General features: G+C 34.6%; 1 protein-coding gene across 1 annotated transcript in view; it reads right to left on the bottom strand.

The window, feature by feature from the left end:
• LOC144972892 (uncharacterized) overlaps positions 1 to 22,147 on the bottom strand; it is a 61,095-nt gene that overhangs the window by 38,377 nt on the left and 571 nt on the right. Inside the window, exon 1 of the mRNA XM_078914678.1 lies at positions 22,020 to 22,147. This exon is cut by the window's right edge and continues 571 nt beyond it. Within this exon, the coding sequence (XP_078770804.1) occupies positions 22,020 to 22,147 (128 nt within the window). The remainder of the gene's footprint in view (positions 1 to 22,019) is intronic.

The raw sequence follows: 22,147 nt of genomic DNA, 5'->3' as shown, positions 1-22,147 counted from the left end.
GAGGTTTACAACATAAGGAATTAAAAACTGCATTAGAATAGGTTAAGGTTTACCAACTTATCCTTGTTTACATTATATTGTATTAAATAATATATATATATATATATATATATATATATATATATATATATATATGTGTGTGTCTGTGTGTGTGTGTGTCTGTGTGTGTGTGTGTGTGTGTGTGTATGAGTGTTGGTGGGTACTTGTAGGTACGAGAGTACCCGATAATGTTGGGTACAGCATATAAAAATAAATAAGGTCACTCTCATTGTATCGGGGGAAAAGTGTGAGTGACCTTATTTATTGTTATTGTTACTTTCCTTTATATATATATATATATATATATATATATATATATATATATATATATATATATATATATATATATAATTTTATGTATATATATTTACAAATACATATATATCTTTATTTATTTGTCACTGGCTTTTGTGGCAACAGTCATTATGCTGTCCATACCGTCTGTAACCTTTCATTCGATCAAATTAATTTTACACTAGATAGTTGAAGGCAAGCAAACACGAGTTTTGAACACAATATTTATGGTAAAACACTGTTTTGATTTATATAATACATTATTGTTTTGATGTTTTGAGATTGTTGGTGACTCAGCGGAACATTTACTTTCGTCTAGCAACCTTAGCAAATGATGTTGAGTCTGGTAAGTGATCTTTGGGGTCCCAATCGCTCAATAGATAGAGCACACAATCACACTCAAAGGAATTGAGATTGATTCCGGATGTAGTCGAAATTTTTATATCTACCCCCCCCCCCCCCCCCCAGTCCATTCAGGTGTGATTCGGTAACTGGGACTGTTAGTACTGGCGGAAACTACTCTGCGATACACGAGCGTCCTATCTGAAGGGTAACAAGCAATTGCTATTGTCCGTTTCACACTATAAAACCGAGATAAACTCCTACTCCATGGGTCAAATGGCTCTGAAGTACTACTCTAAGTAGTAGGTGATCGGATAGATGGGAGAAAATGGTAGGAATGGCCTTGGCGTTGAATCCTACGTAAGGCATTTGGCATCTAGGTCCGCATTTTACTCGGAGAGTACTTAGTTGTAGGTCGTGATGGTTGCTCTAAGGTCGCTTGTACAAGAAAGGACGCAAGCAGGCGACTATTCCTATATATAGAATGGAACTTTAATTTTACATGGCATGATGGGACCTTCGGTTTGAACTTTTTTTGCTAAGACGAGGGTCATTTAAATTGATCGATATTTAAAGGACGAGTTTTCTGGCCAAATTTCTAAATATGTGTTTTTCAAGAGTACAGCAGAGTGCTCATTGGATTCTCGCACGTCGAATTCCAGCACGCTCTTCAAAACGGCGGGCTGGAGCGGGGCGACAGAATTATATAATCTATATAATGGTATGGTATTATCTAGTACTATTGACCATAATTTGTATCTTTTTCCTTCTGCTTGAATGACAATTTGACCCAAAACTAAAAATGTTGGTTTTGTATTCATGGACACCAAAAGATTATTTTTCATTGCCAATCAGCTGTCTTTTACACCATATTTCACACCAATAAAATGTGCGAAAATATTTTGCAATCGTTGAACATAATAAGTCGTTTCCTCTGATGAGCATCACCTTAGGGCATGCTCAGATTCTAGCACACCTTTTGGCTTTTCCCGACAGCATGCTAGAATCCAGCAAGTATTATATTATGAAAAAGAAAAATTGAGCTTTTATAGCGCAATATCTACTAAAACTGCTCAAAGCGCTTTACACGTCAAAAATACGTTAAGATTTAATGACAAACAATCGAAAATAAATTTCACACACCATAATATTGGTTCCTTGAAAATGTAGATAAATTATAACCCCGAATATACATACTCATTCAATGGGGTAGTAATTCTCTCTGTGTCATCCTTAATAATTATTAGCGTTACCTAAAGATAGACTTTGGGGTTTCGGTAGCTCAACTGGTAGGTATAACACCGAGCATTACAAACACAGGGACCCATTTTTGATCCAAGACTGAGTCCAGTTTCCCAGATTATATGATTCACCAAACCCTCTGCCCATCCAGCAGCAATTGAGTAGCTAGGCTTGTTTGATTTGCCTAAAAGTAACTTGCAATTGCAAGACGCTGACGTCCAATACAAAAGGATTACAGGCAACTGTTGCTGTCCATTTATCGTTACATAGACAAGTAGCCAAGTTATTTTTATCCTGCCCAATAACACAATGAGCTTGCACTCATGTGTTGTTGTACGATAGAAATATAATAAGTTTAATAAATACTAAGAAATGAAAGTATACGTTTATTCTACCCATCCAAGTAAGATTATTAGATATTTTGTAACCAAATGGTATGGTATTAGTAGACTATTCACCATAATTTGTATCTTTCTTCTTCTGCTTGAATGACAATTTGACCCAAAACTAAAAATGTTGGATTTGTATTCACGCGCACCAAAAGATTATTTTGCATTATCAGCTGTCTTTAACACGTTTTTTTTTCACACCAATAAAATGTGCGAAAATATTTTGCAATTGTTGAATAAAATTTTTATTCAACGCGTTCAAGTCATTATTCGACGATTAGACACGTATCACTAAGAAATGATGGGGTTTTCCAATGAGAGGGATGGAATAACACTCGTCAGGCTTATAACACATAACATAACATATGGTATAGGGCAAAATAGGATAAGATCCTTTGAATGCCCTTAATATTAATAGTAATGCCATAAATCTATTCGTTAAAGATTGCAATAATGATACACGTGGTAAAGATAATATTTCAACTTAAATGTACTCATGTATATGTGGTGTACATGTATATGCTTATAGACATTAAATTTAACGCTATTGTGAATCAGTAACGGCATTGTTTTATTATTATGAGGACTGTTGACAAAGACCCGTATAGACTGTAATGCTTGAGTTTGTCCCATTTTCTGTCCTGTGAAACGAAAATTAAGAAGGGCTTGTTACCTACGTGTAATTTGCAGGTCTGATACACTGAATTGTTATGAGCTCATTGTTGTAATGGAAATACTCTCAAACCAACACAGCATATTTTCATAAAGAACAATGTTAAATCAAGCCCATAATTGCGTTCGGTTATCAGACCTGATTTCGTGTGCATATTAGCTTGTTACCCTCTGAATAGGACGCTCGTCTACAATATAGACCTTTTCTCCAGAACTAAAGAAAGAACTAGCTATCCAATTTCGTTTTGGTGGAAGGCAGAGAAAACAAATAAAATCACAGCTAAAAACGGTATGAATCAGGTAGTGGTGATCTTCCTAGTTAATGAATCTCTAGTTAATACATCATAACGTAAATCAATGTTAACCCTTTACATGTAGAATTCTATTATATTCTGTCATGATATCAAATCTCCCTGTATTCACCGAAAGAAGAAACAAAACAACGGCAGATTTACCAGAACAGTTATAAACCAGATGGTGTGATCAAACGTATCAATCGTGTATCATATAGGCGTCTATCAGGTGCTGCAAATGTGATTTTAAGTACGGCATTATGCCTTATACTTTGGACATCATGGGTGATTCCTGTTGACATCAGACGTTTGTTTGATGGATTGATGGATTATATAATATATTATTCCTTCACGGAATGCATAGATGACGGCATCTCAGGATGCTGCGCGGAAGGGCGTAATTTTTTATATTCTTTTTAGGATGTGTAATGAAATTACCATACGTTCATTGTGTACGAAGAATATAGTTTATTTAACCAATAAAGCATACTACCGGCTGATGACAGTGACATGACAGTTACGTATTTTTGGATATGTGTCACGCCAACGTAATATCAGATTAAAGAGCTGAGTTCCATATAACTAGAAAAATATAATTTGAGAGAGATTCGGGCTCGAAGTTAGACGGCTGAGGAAAGAATCATATGCCATGAGCATTCCTTGGAAAGAGAAATCACAGCTTAATCAAAAGATGCAAATCCTGTTTTTCCAGTTTAACTCAAAGATTTTCACTGATAGCACAGTTGACTTTAACGTTCATCATGTTATGATGCAGTTTGTTATTACTCCCCCCCCCCTCTCTCTCTCTCTCTCTCTCTCTCTCTCTCTCTCTCTCTCTCTCTCTCTCTCTCTCCTCTCTCTCTCTATCTATCTATTTTTCTATCTATAAATTTTTCCATCTTTCTTTCTATCTAGATATTTTCCCTTTCTATCTATCTATAACATATCTACATATATCCGTTTCCATTCATCTTTCTATTACTCTTTTATCTACCGATTTCTATCTATCTATATATCTATCTATATATATATATAATATATATATTATATATATATATATATATATATATATATATCCATCCATCGTTTGATCCATCTATCTCTCTATCTTCTTATCTATCTCTTCGTCTATCATTCTATTATCCTGTCTATCCCTCTATACATCATTCTATCTATCTATATATTTATCTATCTGTCAATCTATCTATCTATCTGTCTATCTATATGTCCATCTATCTATCTATCTATCTATCTATCTATCTATCTATCTATTTATATATATATATATATATATATATATATATATATATATATATATATATATATATATATATATGTCTATCCAGCTATCTATCCATCATCATCTCCACATTAATTTCCGTTTCCTTTTTTTCTTTTATTCGTCTCTCCCCATTCCGATGGTATAATAAAAATAATCACTACCTTTCGTCGGATTTAAATCCTATTGACAGCAGTGCGATTGTTTACTTGCGTATCCCCTGCCCCCCCCCCCCCCCCCCCTCCCCTCTCTCTCTCTCTCTCTCTATCTATCTATCTATCTATCTATCTCCCTCTCTGTCTCCATCTCTATCTCCCCTCTCTTTCTCTCTCACACACTAACTATCTGTCTATCTATCTATCTATCTATCTGTCTATCTATCTATCTATCTATCTATTTATCTATCTACACTCTATTTATCTGTCTATCTATCTATCTATCTATCTATCTATCTATCCATCTATCTATTTACTTATTTATCTATCTATCTATTTCTCTCTCACTTTCTCTCGTTCTTTCTTTCTTTCCTTCCTTTCTCTCATTAAGACAAGGACGGGGACACTATTATATTCCATCAATAAATTGAAAATAAACAAACTTATATCAACACTTCGATGAGTTATTAATCATTATCATGTGAACGCGACCTTGATTTTCATTTTGAAGACACATTTGATATTTATAAAAACCCTGTCATTTATAAGCATTAATATATTAGTCAGCGAAGACTGAAGTAGGTTTATGGGTTTGTGTATTCGTCACTTTTAACACGAACTCTTTTGTGTGATTATTACCTCCTCTATGAAACACGGAGAGAAAGTCCTCCCATACTGGTTTTTGACCTTTACATGGGACCATTGGAGAAATGAAGTCCATAATATATGCGGCTATGTCGTCTTGTGGTATGACACTCGATTTTGGATCGGAATATCCTGGGTTCGAGCCAAAATTGAGTCCTTGGAAAAGGCTCTTTACTCACATTCTCTCACCGTACGCAGGTGTAAAATGAGTAGCCACCCGTTAACTCTCTCCTTACCAGCTATTTTTAGAATTTCCCCCGAAAATTCACACCCACCCAGCACAAAAAAAGACTTTTCCTAATCAAACAAAAAGGTAACAAGTGAGTTCTATAACACAGTGTTTAGTATTTATAGATGTAATCAAAGCATTAAAAAAATTTTGTGATGTACAAGAGAAATCAAAATGAGAAAATTGTCGGTTACATCGTAACGAACTGTGACGATTTTCCTATGGGTGGTAAGGAGAGGGTTAACAGCGTTGTCTCTGTCCGAAAAAAAAATTAAAATATTCCTAACAAGCGTCATGTTCCGTCTTGCATGTTGAATATTGCTGTTTGTCAGGGACCCCTTGTAAAGCGCTTAGAGCACTTTTAGTGGATATTGCGCTATATAAAAAGCTCAAGTTTTTTACACTGGATTATAGTTCAAGAAAAATTGTTTGATTGCCAATTTTCATAATTTCCAAAATTCTTGCGATGTTTGAGGTCAACTTGCTTTTACAAATATAGAAATACAAGTAGAATGTTTAAAATTGTATATATATATAAACCGGAACCACTTCAAGAAACAACAACAGTCAACAAAACAACTCAGTCCTGACGATGGCAAATTAAGCCTGAAACATTAATGTAGACTGTCTCAAACATTGTGGTAAATATTTTAAATAATATATTATATATATATATATATATATATATATATATATATATATATATATATATATATGATTAATTATGAATTAAATATAAATTTTGAATAATTGCGTGATAAAGGGAAGTATAGAATAGGTTATACATATATGCACATACTTACACACTTTATATATATATATATAATACTAGTAAAAAGCCCGCAATTTCGCGGGGAAAGAACTATTTTCATTCGATACTGTAGTCACCATCATTTAATGAGGGCAGATTGGTAAACAACGTTATCTGTGTAATTTGATATATCTTCGGTTGATTTTTCTGTGTGGCCCAATAATATATTTAATAATACATTCCCTCAACTAACCCTAAGAAAAAATTAAACCTAGTACCTTTAATTAGCCCTAATAGGAAAAACAAACACCCTAGCACTTTAATAAGACTTATGACTAACCCTAATAGGAAAAAAAATCATCCGATCTCAAGCTAACCCTAATAGAAAAAAACATGACAAATTGAATAAATAAACGCCTGACAAAAGTCCAAAAAGGTGAAAATACAAATTTAAAGAATACTGGGGATGTAGGAGCTTTCGGAATGTCTCCCCTTTACTTAACTTATGGAAAAACAAACACCCTAGCACCTTTAATAAGACTTATGACTAACCTCTCGAGCTAACCCTAATAGAAAAAAAAAACAACTCTCGGACTGCTTTGCACTACCTTTCAAGATTTAACAAATCAAAATCGCGGCCGAAAATCAAAACAATGGTCAAATTAGGAAATTTTAAACTTTCACAAATCTATCAAGGTTTGTTCTAGAGTTTTTAAAATACTTCTATATGACAAACTAAATAAATAAATGCCTGACAAAATATCAACGGTGAAAATACAAATTTAAAGAATACTGGGGATGTAGGAGCTTTCGGAATGTCTCCCCTTTACTTAACTTATGGAAAAACAAACACCCAAGCACATTTAATAACACTTATGACTAACGTCTCGAGCTAACCCTAATAGTAAAAAAAGAATCAAAATGGCGACTGAAATACCTTCATGTGATCAAGTGAATAATATCACTATGAATGCCACGATTTGCTGAAAAATGCCAACACACACACACACACACATGTATACACGACACACAACACACACACACACAAACATACACACACACACACACACACACACACACACACACAAACATATCATAACAAAACTGATCACCGCTAAATCAACAACACGACGGAAGTATTAATAATACTTGATGTCATAAATAGATGACGCAAATTGACAACTTTTTACAGTGTCAAAATTAGTTGATTTTGGGAGCCAAGTGTCGTCGGTACATATTTTATGATATTATCTGTTTGACTCAACGAACTTTCAAACTGACTTTAAATTATAAAAGGAAATCAAGTTATCTGTTTATCTTTCTGTAAAAAATACATTTCTAATTTTCAGATCTTTCAGTAGAGTTGTGTGCCGTAAGTGTAAGTGTGTGCATATAATATGTATGACATATTCTATATTTCCCTTTATAACACATTATTCAACCTTTATGCGTCATTGATATCAATCCATTTGATCTCAAATTATATCCTTTACCAGTATTTGATGTCAATAGAAATCAAGAGGATAGTGTTTATCTCCACTAACTCTTCATTAATCTGCCTTAAATTAAATGCTAAATATAGACAATTTTTGATTAATTTTTCGTGTCCTGGCTGGCATAAAATGATAGCTGATAGCATACAAGATCAACACGACATAGACGAATCTGTATGATATGTGAGGGGAGAAAATGACGATCCTAACATGGATGCAGTCAGCCAAGCCAGAGTTTATCTATTGATTGACGTTAGTATATCACAAAGTACTTTCCGGCAGATTCAACATACCCAGAAACCCCTTTGTTGCACTGGTTTGGAACTGGGGTTCGGAAAAAAGATCGATTAAACCCTAGATAGGAATCAGCCTTCGTTATATTGCAAACAAATAAAGTATGAAAAGGAGAGTGGCGAGAAAGAGAGAGAGAGAGAGAGAGAGAGAGAGAGAGAGAGAGAGAGAGGGGGGGGGGGAGAAGCAGAAAAGAGAAAGGAAGAGATAGAAACAGAGAAAGAGAAACATACACACACGTGTGTTTTGAGCGCATACATTATGGTGCAGAGCTTGTCACCAGCATGATGGTGTTGACTGCCCTAAAACCCGACGAAGAAGCAGAATAAGATAGAAAGAAGAAAAAAAAAGAAATAAAGAGAAAGAAATAAAGAGAGTGAGATGGGAGAGAGAGAGAGAGAGAGAGAGAGAGAGAGAGAGAGGAGAGAGAGAGGGAGAGAGAGAGAGTGAGATGGGAGAGAGATAGAGAGAGAGAGAGAGAGAGAGAGAGAGAGAGAGAGAGAGAGAGAGAGGACAAACATGTAAAGAGCGGTTGTTGACTTTTCGATCGACAGATAAACAAACACGTTGATATTTAACACTTAACACCTATTTCAAAAGCATGTTCATACCGGGGGCAATAAATCCGGATTTAACACACAATGTCTTTACATTGAAATAAATAAAAGGCACGATTTAGCAAGGGTATTTAAAATCTAGTTTTAGTACCTGTACTGTAAACCTACCAATAATGTTACCTTGACATGATAAGTCAAGCTAACACCATTGACCAGTTAACTCCCGAACTCTTGAAAGACACGTTTCTAAAAAAAATGGACAAAAGACTGGTCCTTCAGATAAAGATCGATTTAAATTACTCTCAACAAGGCAAAAACTCTCATACATGGGATTTCACGAGATCCCAGGTTTGAGAGCTTTTGCCAAGATTAGGGTCATTTAAATCGATCATATCTGAGGAAGATTTTTCTGACCAAATTGTTGAATACGTGTGTTGTTGTTGTTTATTCATAGTACGGCAGTTAACAGGTAGAAAGGTCATATGGAGCTATTCAATTAAATTGAGAAGTAATGGTTACGTGCCTTGAATATGTCAATTAGTAGTAATTTTGCTGACTAGCCATTTAATAGCCGTATGATATAAACGTTGACTTGTTACAGGTAGACCCCTTAATTTAAAAAAAAAATCTATATTTGTGACTAATCGTCTCCAAACGGTATTTTTAAAAACTAGACCTTTTATTGTATTGTGCAAACTTAACGTGTTCAACGCGCTTTATAATTAGTCCAAACTAGACTATTTATATTGCGCAATATCCACTAAACGTGCTCAAAGCGCTTTATACGCGGTCCCTAGCCAACAGCAACACTTAACATGTAACATAGGCGTAACAACTGGGAGGCGATATCATTACGCTTTTTTCCGGACAAAAGACAACGCTGTTAACGGTCATGTATTAATTTTACACTTGAGTACTGTGAGAAAATGCGAGTAAAGAGCCTTTTCTAAGAACCTGAACCCTGGACCTTTCGATCTGAAGGAGAGTGGCAAACTACTAGACCACATAACCGCACGAGGTGAACCAAATTTGAAAATGTCTGCAAAGGATCCTAAGAATCGCCTCGCCCAATGAATGTCATTAAAAACGAGGCTGTCGTACAGAGAACTAGGGTGGGCAAGATTACAGACACCACCAGAGCTAGACATAATTTGAGGTAGTGCGGTCATGTCTGCAACAATGTACTGAATCCCGAGAACAGCGTTGCACTGGACTCCACAAGGAGAAATGGACCGAGGTAGACCAAAAGAGCGAGGATGGATGATCTTTATTGATAACCAGCATCGTATTTAGAGTAGAAAATAGATGCTATCACTCAGATCAATTTATTACACAAGGTATATATCCAGTCCTCCGGAAGACTGGTTTTACACTTCCAATGAGGTTGGAACCTGTATTTGGACATCTCACTTTTGTTCCCTATCTAGACAATAAAGTCAATTTTAAGAACCTTGTTCACCACGACATTAAATTGGAACGACACTGTGGGTCAGAATTAATGTTGGAGTAAACAGAAACATAGTAGCTTTTTAAGTACATTATCCGCCCAACTGTACTCATGGATAATTTTACAAGGGGTTCCAAACCATTTAACACACAGGATGTAACACGAATCTGTAACGATTTCTTGAGACAGCGACGATAAAATTTTATCCATGTATTCATTTTACTCTTGGTTTGGTGAGAACATGACAGTATAAGGGCCATCTCTATGGATTCACATTTTTGCTGCCGATAATGAGATTCAAACCTTCGATCTACAGATCGCAAGCCTTTTTTCATACAATTAGAGCATATAACAACACACTGATTATATTGCGACATTTTTACACAGTTCAAACAAAAACGACTTAAGAATAATATTAATCCTTTTTATTGAATTACCTCACGATAAGAGGTAACTATTGAGGAAAAGGTATGTAACCCTGGCATGGGGTAAATGGTTATTGCAAACAAATAATGTAGGGAGGAAGCGTTTCAAGCGGTCTGCCACCAATCGGGGTGGTTCCTATATTATGGTCATGGTGGAAACCCGCTGAGACAGGGTAATGGGTGCGAAGTGTCAGTTGGAAAATTTGTGAGGGGAACTTCTTTTTGTTCATTTCATTTGAAAAACGTAGCATTGAAAATGGCGCGTTACTAGCATCAATACTGCCGTACTCTGTTAAAAACAACATGTAGTATTTTATAACTTTGGCCAGAAAACTCATCCTTCAAATTAAAAATCGATCGAAATGATTCGCATCTTGTCAAAAAGTCTCAAACCTGCGACTTCCGTAAATAGTGAAGAGTTTTTGACAAGATGATGGTAATTTTAATCGATTGCTATTTAATTTGAAGGAAGAGTTTTCTGGCAAAATTTTAAAATACTTGTTTTGTCAGAGTACGGCAGAATACCGGTGATGTTGTACACTGACAAAACGCTTTTTTACATTTTGGTCAGCATAAAACATTACATTCATAAACATGTCATGTATGGATCAAAATAACCCCTAACTTATCATAGGGCTAAAACCTGCGACTTTTTGTTGTTTTGTTAGCAGATTTCGGAGAAAGTACTTTGTTTTTGTTTTGTTTTTATTTTGTTTTTTTTTCTTTATTTTATTTTTGTTGATGTCTTTTGTACCCTTTCAGGCATAATCAGGTGATGGAAATGAATGTGTCACTTGCGTCGCAGAACACGCATACCTTTACACTTCCATTCAGTATAGCCTTTGTTTCATCAATTGTCCCTTTAAACGTAGAGTTAAAATTAAGATTGCCATGCCTTATTAAAACGTGTTTTATATAAAACTACACACAACACATATCTACTTCAAATATGAGATTGTTTTCAAAGTTGAAGGACATCAAATTATTTTTTTGTTACATATTTTTAATGTTTTGACAAGTTGTGAGTCATTTTAATAGATTTGTTGTTTTAAGCGACATTTTTTGTAACGAAAATGACACAAATGTATTTTGTCAGCGTCCGCATTTGTCGCTTACACCGTCAACTAATTGTCTGACACCCCACCTCCCTCAAAATCATATCACAATAAATTAATGGGGACAATCGCCAAACGAAAGTGAAAAATTAGTTGGTTGCTAGCAGTGCTCAAAGCCACAAATTATGACCCTATTTGTTGTACAACTGAATATAACTCACAATTCACTTTCTTTTGTCGGTCGCCTTGTTTTTGTGGTGTCAATTTCTTCTCTCATTGTCAGACTTTGACTTTACGAAGACAACAGGTGAGACACGTACGTTATTGGAAGGAAGCAGACATAATATGGCATGCGATCTCCCAAAATAATACGGATATATCGCCTTGTCGTTTTTGGTTGTCATAATAAATCACCATGCATGTCAATCGCTTGACGAGAAAAAGATATAATATAAACTGAAAAGTAACACTTCTAGTAGATGGAGAGTTCGATGACTGTGTGCCGTTCACGGCGTCAATGATCGGTCATTTCGCTGTCTGGTCGTGTACCATGTGATTGACTAACAGTGACTAACCGCATCAGAGGCAGCGATTATTATTCCTGTACCAAGCAATAAAATATATTTTCGTGTTAATTTTTGATCGGGTAAAAATAATCAGCCGTATGAACAGCGCACCGTGAGCTAGAATAAGTTGACGTACCACTTGAGTATGTAAAGCACGGTTGGTATTCCATGAGTCTGCTTTAACCTGATAAAATAGCCTGACATTGCTCTATAATTACGTCATGATTCAAGGCTACGATCGGAAAAAAGTGAGTTATCGGTTATGCGCAATGACGCACATTTTTTCGCCAGTATCAGATCGTGGTTGTCGTAAGCCAGTAGATAAAACTAACTATATCACATACAACTCGACGATCACCAAAAAAGTGAATAGCGAATTGTTAGAAGTGCACAGAGAAACAACTGATCCCATTGGTTGAACTATTGAGTGTAACTCGCTGGATTATTTTTTTTATGGTTTTTTTTTTTTTTTGGGGGGGGGGGGGGGGTTAGGTTGGGGTTATTTTCTTTTGATGACCGTTGCATTCAATTGTGATGTACTTTTCTTATCAGTGTCAGGTAAAGAGTTAACTATAGCTTTCATAAAGTCATAGTCTGGTACTGATCAAAATATTTTTTAATGGAAATGTCAGTCAACCCAGTATCACCCGGTCACAAAGCTTTGATCACATCGCTGTACCAAGGTCACTACACATTTTATATAAGAACGACACTTATAATATTACGTATACAACAATTTGCAGGAATCACTATATTAGAGTAAAACAAAAGGCTTGTTTTGATGTTTACAAGAATTCCATAGAAAGGTCCATTACGGCACGAAGCTACCATTCGTGAAGTGAAGAATCTGCAGCCATTACCATACATAATGTTATGATACAGTACATAGTATTATAAAGTCTTTGTTTTTCATTTCGAACGGAGAGATTATACTAACGGTACTACACTGAAATAGCAAGCTCTATGTGTTTGCTCAGGGAGTAAATATTGGATTGAATGGTCATTCGTTCGAAACCCAGATGAGGCACTATGATGTCGTACATATTTTTTTTTTATAGATATGGCATTTTAATACGTTACAAATATAGCTAGTAAAGATAACCATTCAAGACAATGACATGAACCCAAGGGCATGACTAATTCGACAATTCAAAGATATTGAGGTAAACCATGGCGTGAATAAAAGATTAAATAGAATCATCTGCATAAAATCTGCCATTTTTGAGACCTTTTGTAAATAAAATAACGAGAAAAGGATGCCACTTTAATACGGTATTGTGTCGGAGTGAAAGGAAAAAATATATACCATTATATTCATAGCTAAAATGATGATCAGATTTAGAAAAGTTAGCTTTTCTGGAGTTCACGAATCGAAACGTACTCTTCTGCCGTTTTCTGAAAAAGTACGTATTATAAAAGATTTGGCCAGAAAACTCGTCCTTCAAATATTGATCGATGACGCTTACTCCCATCTTTCAATAATTCCTAAACCTGAGACCTCAAGGAAGTCTGCTAACCCATTTCTGTGAAGTCCCAGATTTCAGAGTTTTTGACAAGATGAGGATAATTTTTTTCGATTTATATTTTTAAAGACGAGGTTTCTGGCCAAAATATTTTAATGTGTCTTTTTATTCAAGTACGACAGTCTTCCCAATGAAAGCATTTACTTAAACTCAATTTTTACAAGTTGAGCTTGAAATTCAATTTAAATAATCGTCTTCACCCCCAACATAATATTGTTTTTATTCGAATGTTCACATCTATTTTAGTCTAAGAAGTCATCATGACAAAGTACCATTTATGCGCTGTACAGGCATTAGAGAACAAAAACCAAAGTAGGTATGTCAAACGCGTTTCAACTAACTAGGCGATTACGGAAAGACACAAAGAATTTCATCAAAGCCCACACAGTCCCGTCGCACATGGACATTAAAATAGAGGCGTCAGTTTGGGAATGTTATTTTAATGTGTTGAGACCACATAATATTATTAAACCCTTTACATGCAAGGTTTGTTTCTACTCTAGCCTCACAATATGTTTTCTAAGGAAGCCGATTCGCGTCGCGGTTATGTTTTTGTTTTTAAGGGTTTTACGGCGCTTGCAACACGGTTAGGTTATATCAGCACCAGCGTCGCGGTTACTATCTAGATACCCTCTTTTTTTTTCTTTTTTTTTTTTTTTTTCTTTTTTTTTTTGAAATCGGCTAAATTTGAATTTTCAGCTACCAAATAAATATAGTATAGAAAAATGTTCGACCCCAGCCTCAAATTGGTATTTTGTCCGAGTGGTTTAGATGATAAGAATGAGATTTACAGTCAAAACTCCGTACTCCGTAGTCTGAAAAAGACGCGTTTTTTTTTTAATTTTGGCCAGAAAACTCGGCCTTCCAATACCGATCGATTAAAACGACCTTCATCTTGTCAAAGACTCTCAAACCTGGGACTTCGCATATTGTACTTGACTACCAACATTACAATATAGTTGTAGTTATAAATCTGAAGAAAGTTTCCCAATGAATAATTTACAGTTTTGAAATGACATTTTAGTTTTTTGAAAATTATTAAAGACCTAGATAACATTACAACAGAAAATGCGCATGGCATGTCCCTGGGTTTGATTAAAACAAAAACAAAAATTCTTGCCGTACAACAAATAGAATGAGATATAGATTGTTATTCGATAGTGCGATCCGAGGTAATAGAATATTTACCAGCTTAATAATAATGATGATGATAATAACAATAATAATAATAATAATAATAATAATAATAATAATAATATTAATGATAGTAATAAAAATAATGATAATAATAGTAATAATAATAATAGTATAATTTGCGCTTTTCGACGTTACAATAATCTATATATTAAATATATCATTAAGGCTAAAACCGTATTGTTTTTATATTAACTACGGAATGTTGGATAAATAAAAAATCACAGCTTATTCAAATTAATCGTACTTGCTATCGGACTTGGCATAATGCTGTTCTAAGTACAACAGCCTTTGACATTCCTGTCACTATCTAACTAGATAATGTACTCATTACTTCATATCCACTTGGATAATATTTTGCCATCCACTGACAAAAAGCGTTTTGTTTTGTTTTGTTGTTTTGTTGGGGGGTTTTTTTGTTTTGTTTTTTTTTTTTTTTTCTTGATTTTGGCAAGAGAAATATTTACTTCTTTTATTGACCGATTTGAATAACTTCTAACCTTATTACGAGACTTCATTGCAGTCTCGCGTTTAAGAATTTTGACCAACTAGGGGTCATTTTAATCAATTGATATTATGCTGTATTATTATGAAGAGAATGTTTTCTGGCATATATATTTATACGTGTTTTGTGTGTGTACACCATTACTGACCTCAGATCAGTTTCAATTTTACGGTGTGTCAGTTTACATTGGATCAATATCAAATGTACTCGAGTGGTTAGTCTTTTTAAGCCTCAAGGCGCCAGTGGATTTGAAAGGTGCTCTCCCCGGTTTCTGTAGTCTGACACGAATATAAACTATTGAGTCTTATCCATTGAATAAAACGCATTTCCAACACAAAAGAAGTTATCCCAGATCTAAATGAAATCAAGTGATCTAAAGTTACAACAAATAAGCTTTAAAATGTTTCAGGAATATGAGTTTGAAATGTTTGAACGATCATGATTTTTCACAACAGAATTAACTGTAAATTATGACTTTCTACTGCAATCGAGCCAAATAATAATAAATGATGCTGGTTATTCCAATTATCAAATACTCAAATTTTATGTCTACATTTGATCGTACTACGCTTGCAACTACTACAAGATCACAGTTAACCATTTTACTGTCGAGCTCTTGAAAGATATGTATTTAAAAATTTGGTCAGAAAACTCGCCCTTCAAAGATCGATCGACTTAAATGTCTCTCATCTTGGCAATACTTTACTTTTCAAACCTGGGACCTCCCGAGGTCTCACTTCTGAGAGGTTTTGCCAAGGTGAGGGTCAGTTACATCGAGCGATCTTTGAAGGACGAGTTTTCTGGCCAAAGTTTTCAATACCTGTTTTTCCATAGCATGGCGGTTAAACAGTTAAGTACGTCCAATTATGTGGCCCCGTGCATAAATATGATAAGCCGCAACATTTTCTTGAAACATGAGTTGCTGTAACGAATAATAATATTATATCATTCCGCGTTAGGTCCGATTTGCTTCCCAAAGTTGTTTTTTTAAAGCTTGAGTATTTAGTATTTAAAAAACTTGTTTCATATCTTCTGACACAACTACTATTCCAAACCTTGTTTTCAATTAAATGATTTTCAAAGTGGGTTATTAGATACATCATGGGACCACAGAATTGATAAAGGATCTGGGCTTAAATTTACTATTAACTCTTGAAACTGAGAAAAGTTAGATGTCAAAATCACAGCTTTGTTTAATTATGATACTAAGCTGCTAGAAGCTGTGGACTGTAAAGAGCAATAAACAAAAAATGAACACAAAAGCTTCAAAAAACAACAAAATACCTATCTAATTGGGAACGTTTCGGCTCAAAACGCTTAATCAGCTAACAACAAAAATCAATAAACAATATTATTTTTGTTTTTGGCTGGTTGGCTGAAGGTCACTACTGTTATGAAAAAAAAAATAATGACACCTTTCTGATAATAGCTAATAACTAAAATAAAAGATAAAATGTGAGGTATTTGAAGTCACATTTTTTATATCAGCATGAAAAAAAGAAGATTGGTCCTTATTCCAGAAAAAAAATGTGTTGAAAACCAACTGTTTTACGGGTAAATTTGATTTTAAAAGTTGTTTTTGTTTATTTTAGCTTGTTTTTAGCAACTTTTTTTTATCTAATGGCCGAATTTCTTGATATTTCTTGATTTCTTTGCAAAGCGCCTTGAGCACATTTGGTGGATATTGCGCTTTATAAAAAGCTCACTATTTATATCATTGTTTATATCTCAATGAGACGAGATCAGTGATATACTTTGTTTTAAATGTAACTAAAACATAAATTGGCATTTTTACCTATCAGCCACTGGTTAGCTAATGAATTCATCAAGGTGGTGATTGTTACGCAACCACAAGAAAAAATGTCAACGGTGAGTCAAAGCATAGTTGACAGCTGTTGACACGTGAGCTGTCAGAGCGACCAATCGTTGAAGGGTCACGATTCTAAAAAAGCCAATCGCTCTTCGGTCAAAAAAAAAAATTTAAATCAAGAACCCAAGAGAACAAAAGTTTGAAATAGGGCGATGAATGAATGGACCAATGAAATCGTTTCCTGACGGAGTTTATTCATGAGTGACCGTAGAGAGTGAAAATGCGACTGCAAGCATCAGTGGGTAGGCTTAAATCATCAAAGGACGTCTACATTATTGACATGACCATATAGTTATAGCACGGGTCGTATGCTCAACAGTTGTGTAAGTCTATAATATATGTATATAATATTGACAATAGTTAATCATACTCATTACAGGTTCCGCGGTTTTATGCATTATCAAAATGAAAATATGCATCAAGATAAGGTGAATATGCATGCAAAAAAGAGTAAAATATGCAAACAAAAGATATGCAAATGTCTCGTCCGAAACATTGCAACCATGTTTTAAAAAATTGAAAGATAAAGGTAAAATTCAGCTCGTGCATATATTAAAAGTTAAAAAAAAAGTACCATGACCGTTACGCAAGAATACATAGATACATATAGTACATTATAATTCAGGACGCATGTAAAGTAAGAACTTTAAAATTAAATGTTAAAATGGCTTAAATTCTCAAACTTAACAAACGTATCCTATAAGGGCTAGCGACTTGCAGTAAAGTGTTCAGCAACACTGACAGGTTCCAATGCTTTGAATACCATGGGGCTAAGGTAGTGTAAAACCCTCCTCTCCTTTTCCCGCCATTAATCCTGTATATAACGACCACCTTGGCCGTTGATCTTGGGTGGTGGTTATAGACAGGTTTGACTTTATTGAGTTGTGACTTGTCTTACCCAAGTTGTACAACTAAATATTGAGTTGTGACTTGTCTTACCCATATTGTAGCTACACTAACTACGGTCCGCTATCTCAGATAAATAGCATTGCATCTGGGTGAACTTGATACTTGAATATTAACACGTTTAATTGTATTTTGAGAAGAACACAAACGGTTGCAACTTGAAATGCGATGCATTCAATTTTCATTGAATTACTGATTTCAATCAAGCAATAAGTCATGTGTCAGTTCTGTTGTAGACATTGGCAATCATGTCATTGCAATTCTCTCTGTCATCTGTCCTAAATCGGAAATCATATCTCTGCATTCCTCTTTGTCATCGGTCCTACATCAGCAATCATATCTCTGCAATCCATTCTGTCATCGGTTCTAAATCGGAAATCATATCTCTGCAATCCTCTTTTCATCGGTGCTATATCGATAATCATGCCTCTGTGGTTCTCTTCAATAAATTCAAACACAGCTTTATCCACTCACAGAGGCCTCCTACGTTTGCCATTTTATTTCATTCTCTACATCTTCCTTCTTTAGAGCAATTATTTTACTGTCCTGCTTTGTGGTCGTGTGATATGACATTCCCTCTCGGACTTTTGGGCCCCTGATTGAATCCGACTGTGGGTAGTGCAAAGTTGGTTCCTTGGAAAAAAAAATGCCACTTACATACATTCTCTCATTGTTTTCATGTTTAAAATGAGTATCTAGCCGGCAATACTGCTGTAACTGTCGTAAAAAATGTATTAGCGCCTCACAGGAGAATGTGTCGTCCTTCGTATTGACCACTGTTGGCATGAGACACTTGTCTTTTTGAGTACGTTAAGTTGATATTTCCCTGTATAAAAATTCAAATTATTTTTTTTTCTGATTTACGACCAGCAAGCCTATTAATACAATTAATAAATCTTGTTCTGATTTTTGTATTAGGATATTCAATTTTTAATTACCCTCGTCAATTGTGAGGGTTGGTATTGATTTCATAGTCTTATCGCGACGGTTAATTCCTTAGAGTCAGTAGACAAATCGCAGGTATTGTGAAGATCATAAACTCATTGCCATTAACCAATTCCACTTGTATTATGAAAACAATTGGCGTTATTGTTCATTTGAATAATAAATCTTTAATACAAGCAACTTGATGACACCAAGAACAAAACAAATAGTCCTTCAAAACCATAAAATATATAATGACGAGTTTTTCACGATTTCTCATTACTATACTATGTGGATAGGATACTAGAATATCGCAAAGTATTTCTTAACTGATCTAATAGAGCTAGCAACCCAAAAACTCTTGGGTGTAAATATCTTAGATCCTAAATGTAGTGATGGAGCAAATGGCTTCACGGCAATGTTATTTTCTTTTAGACTCGTCACGCGCATTTTCTGATCCTGTTTTCTGTCAAGCAAATTGTCTAAAATCTAAAATGTCATTGCAATCTTTCAGATTATACCTAGGCAAACTTTCCTCAGACCTATAACCATAACTATAATATTACATGATGTCGGTTGTCGAGTACACAATGCTCGAGTAAGCTATATTACACACTATCAATGACCTGCCGTTTTGTTTGTTCTGCTTTGTTATTTTTGGTTTGTTTTTGATTTTGGTTTATTTGTTTGTTTGTTTGTTTTTGTATTTTGTTGGGGGGTTTTTCTTGTGGGTTTTTTTTCTTTTTTTTCGATGGGGGGTTGTTTTGTTTTGTTTTTAAATTTCGGTTTTTATCAGGCAGTAGTTTTACTTTCTTGTTAGCAAATTTAGGAACGTATCTTTTCTGTATGTTGTTGCAGTTATTTGTCAAAGAATTTATTATAAATCCAAAATGACATTTCAACAGGGCAAAATATGCCCGCGCCCACAAACATGTTTTGAAGTATTTGCAACTATTTCAAAACTTGTCCTGTAAAAATTGTGTATCCTATGGTATCGTTTAAGAGCTACTAGGTTTTAAAAACCTTTAAGTACTCTGTGAAACCTTCACGTATAGATACAATTTATCAAAGTTATATAAATAACATTCATTATTAATATGATAATATTGAGTATTAAACATCTAATACACAAATAAGTGTCTTAGTCAATATTCGTAGTATAATTATCTCTATTTACATTAATTTGATATGACCATCTTTATTCGCACTCTTATATCTAATACATAAATAAGTGTCATAGTCCATATTCGTAATATAATTATCTGTATTTACATTCATTTGACATGTTCAACTTTAAACATTCGAGAGTTTAGATAAATTAATATTTAAATTGCAAATAATATCCAATGTCATGTTACATTATTCATCGAAATCAAATTAATTATTTCAATAGCTTTAAATATTAATTGACTTATAATTTTTGTCTCAAAGTTTAGATTATTCCAAATCGTTACAGTTCTTTGAATTTGAGTATTTTTCCTTATAGACGAACTACATCTATCAATAAATATCTTAAACTTATCTCCCCTAGTGTTTGTAACATTCGAATCATTTTTTAAAAAATCATGATAACTGATAACCCATATTGTAAGAATCATGCACGAGTTTATGAATAAGATCACCTATAATCTACGATATTTCAGTGAAGGCAAATTTAGATGCTTTAATCTTTCTAAATAAGATATATGTCGGATGTCAGCCAAAAGTCTAGTAGCGCGTCTTTGTACGTTCTCAATGTTAACACACTTTTACTTAAATAAGGGACACCATATACTATTTCCATGCTCCAGACACGGTCTTATGTGTCAGACTTATAAACTCCCAGGTTTGAGAATGTTTGCCAGATTAGGGCAATTTTAATTAATCGATAATTGAAGGACGAATTCTCTGGCCAACATTTTAAATATCTGTTTATTCAAAGTACGGCAGTCTGTGGCTTTGTGATCTAATACTAATGACACTCGCCTATTGATCTTAGTTCGTGTCACCCTCTGGGCGACGCAAATTTGAGGCCTTGGAAAATACTATTTATTCACAGAGTACTCAAGTGTAAAATGAGTACCAGTTTAGTAACAGCGATATCACTGTCCAAAATAAATTGGGTAATACCGGCTTATAGGCGTTATGTTTAGTCCTACATATTAAGTGTTGCTGCTGACTAGGGAACCCCTTGTAAAAGGCTTTGAGTAAGTTTATTGGGTATTGCGCCTTATAAAAGAGTTATTCACTCCAATCTGAGTTTTCTGCTTGTTAAGAAACGAAGGTCATCAATGACTCAACTCAAGTCTGTTATTGTTTACTGTAAAATATATTTTCAACATATAAAACATCCGACATAACATAACACCGTTTTGAGACGATTGGTCACAAGCTACGTGCACATCTTAACAGTTCTGATAACCAACGCAATTATGGGTCTGATTTAACATTGTTGTAATAAACAATAATTTGCTTTAGATTGAGAGTACTTCCATTGCAACAATGGGTTCACAACAATTTGGGTTATCAGACCTGCAAATAAGTCACATCGGTGATAAGTAATTTTAATACAAATCTCATATTCTTGGCTATAAATTTTATGTTCAGCACCCGAATCACCCCACATTATACTGTCTTGAGACAGTGGGGGAATTCCATTCTCTTGAGCTATTGAAAAATTGGACACTGTTCACAGGCGACAAGTTGACAATTGCCCAAATACTTGAGCTCTACTTTTTATAAAGGGTGTGATAATATCAAGTAAAATATTATATTATTTCTCTTAATATGCTGTCCGTTGAAGGTTTCAGATCCGGTATAAGCTCCATGGAGTATATTATACACTGAGCAAATATATGTATAGATCACATAAGATCTGAGATGAAGAAATTTACCAGAGAAAGTATGCAGGTCTACTTTTAACGAGTATCATTATTGCAAATTGAATTCCTTACCATATCTCTCATGTTGGCGGCTTGCGGACGGGTGTTGGATCTCTCATCGTTGTGGATTTGAACGATCATATCCTTATCCCTGGAGATATCTATCAACCTAGACTGTACAACTACCACCGCCACTAACA

This window comes from Berghia stephanieae, chromosome 5 (assembly GCF_034508935.2).
Source record: "Berghia stephanieae isolate SIO BIC M18660-M18661 chromosome 5, UCSD_Bste_1.3, whole genome shotgun sequence".
Classification (NCBI taxonomy): Eukaryota; Metazoa; Mollusca; class Gastropoda; order Nudibranchia; family Aeolidiidae; genus Berghia; species Berghia stephanieae.
This window is presented reverse-complemented; position numbering and strand designations above follow the sequence as displayed.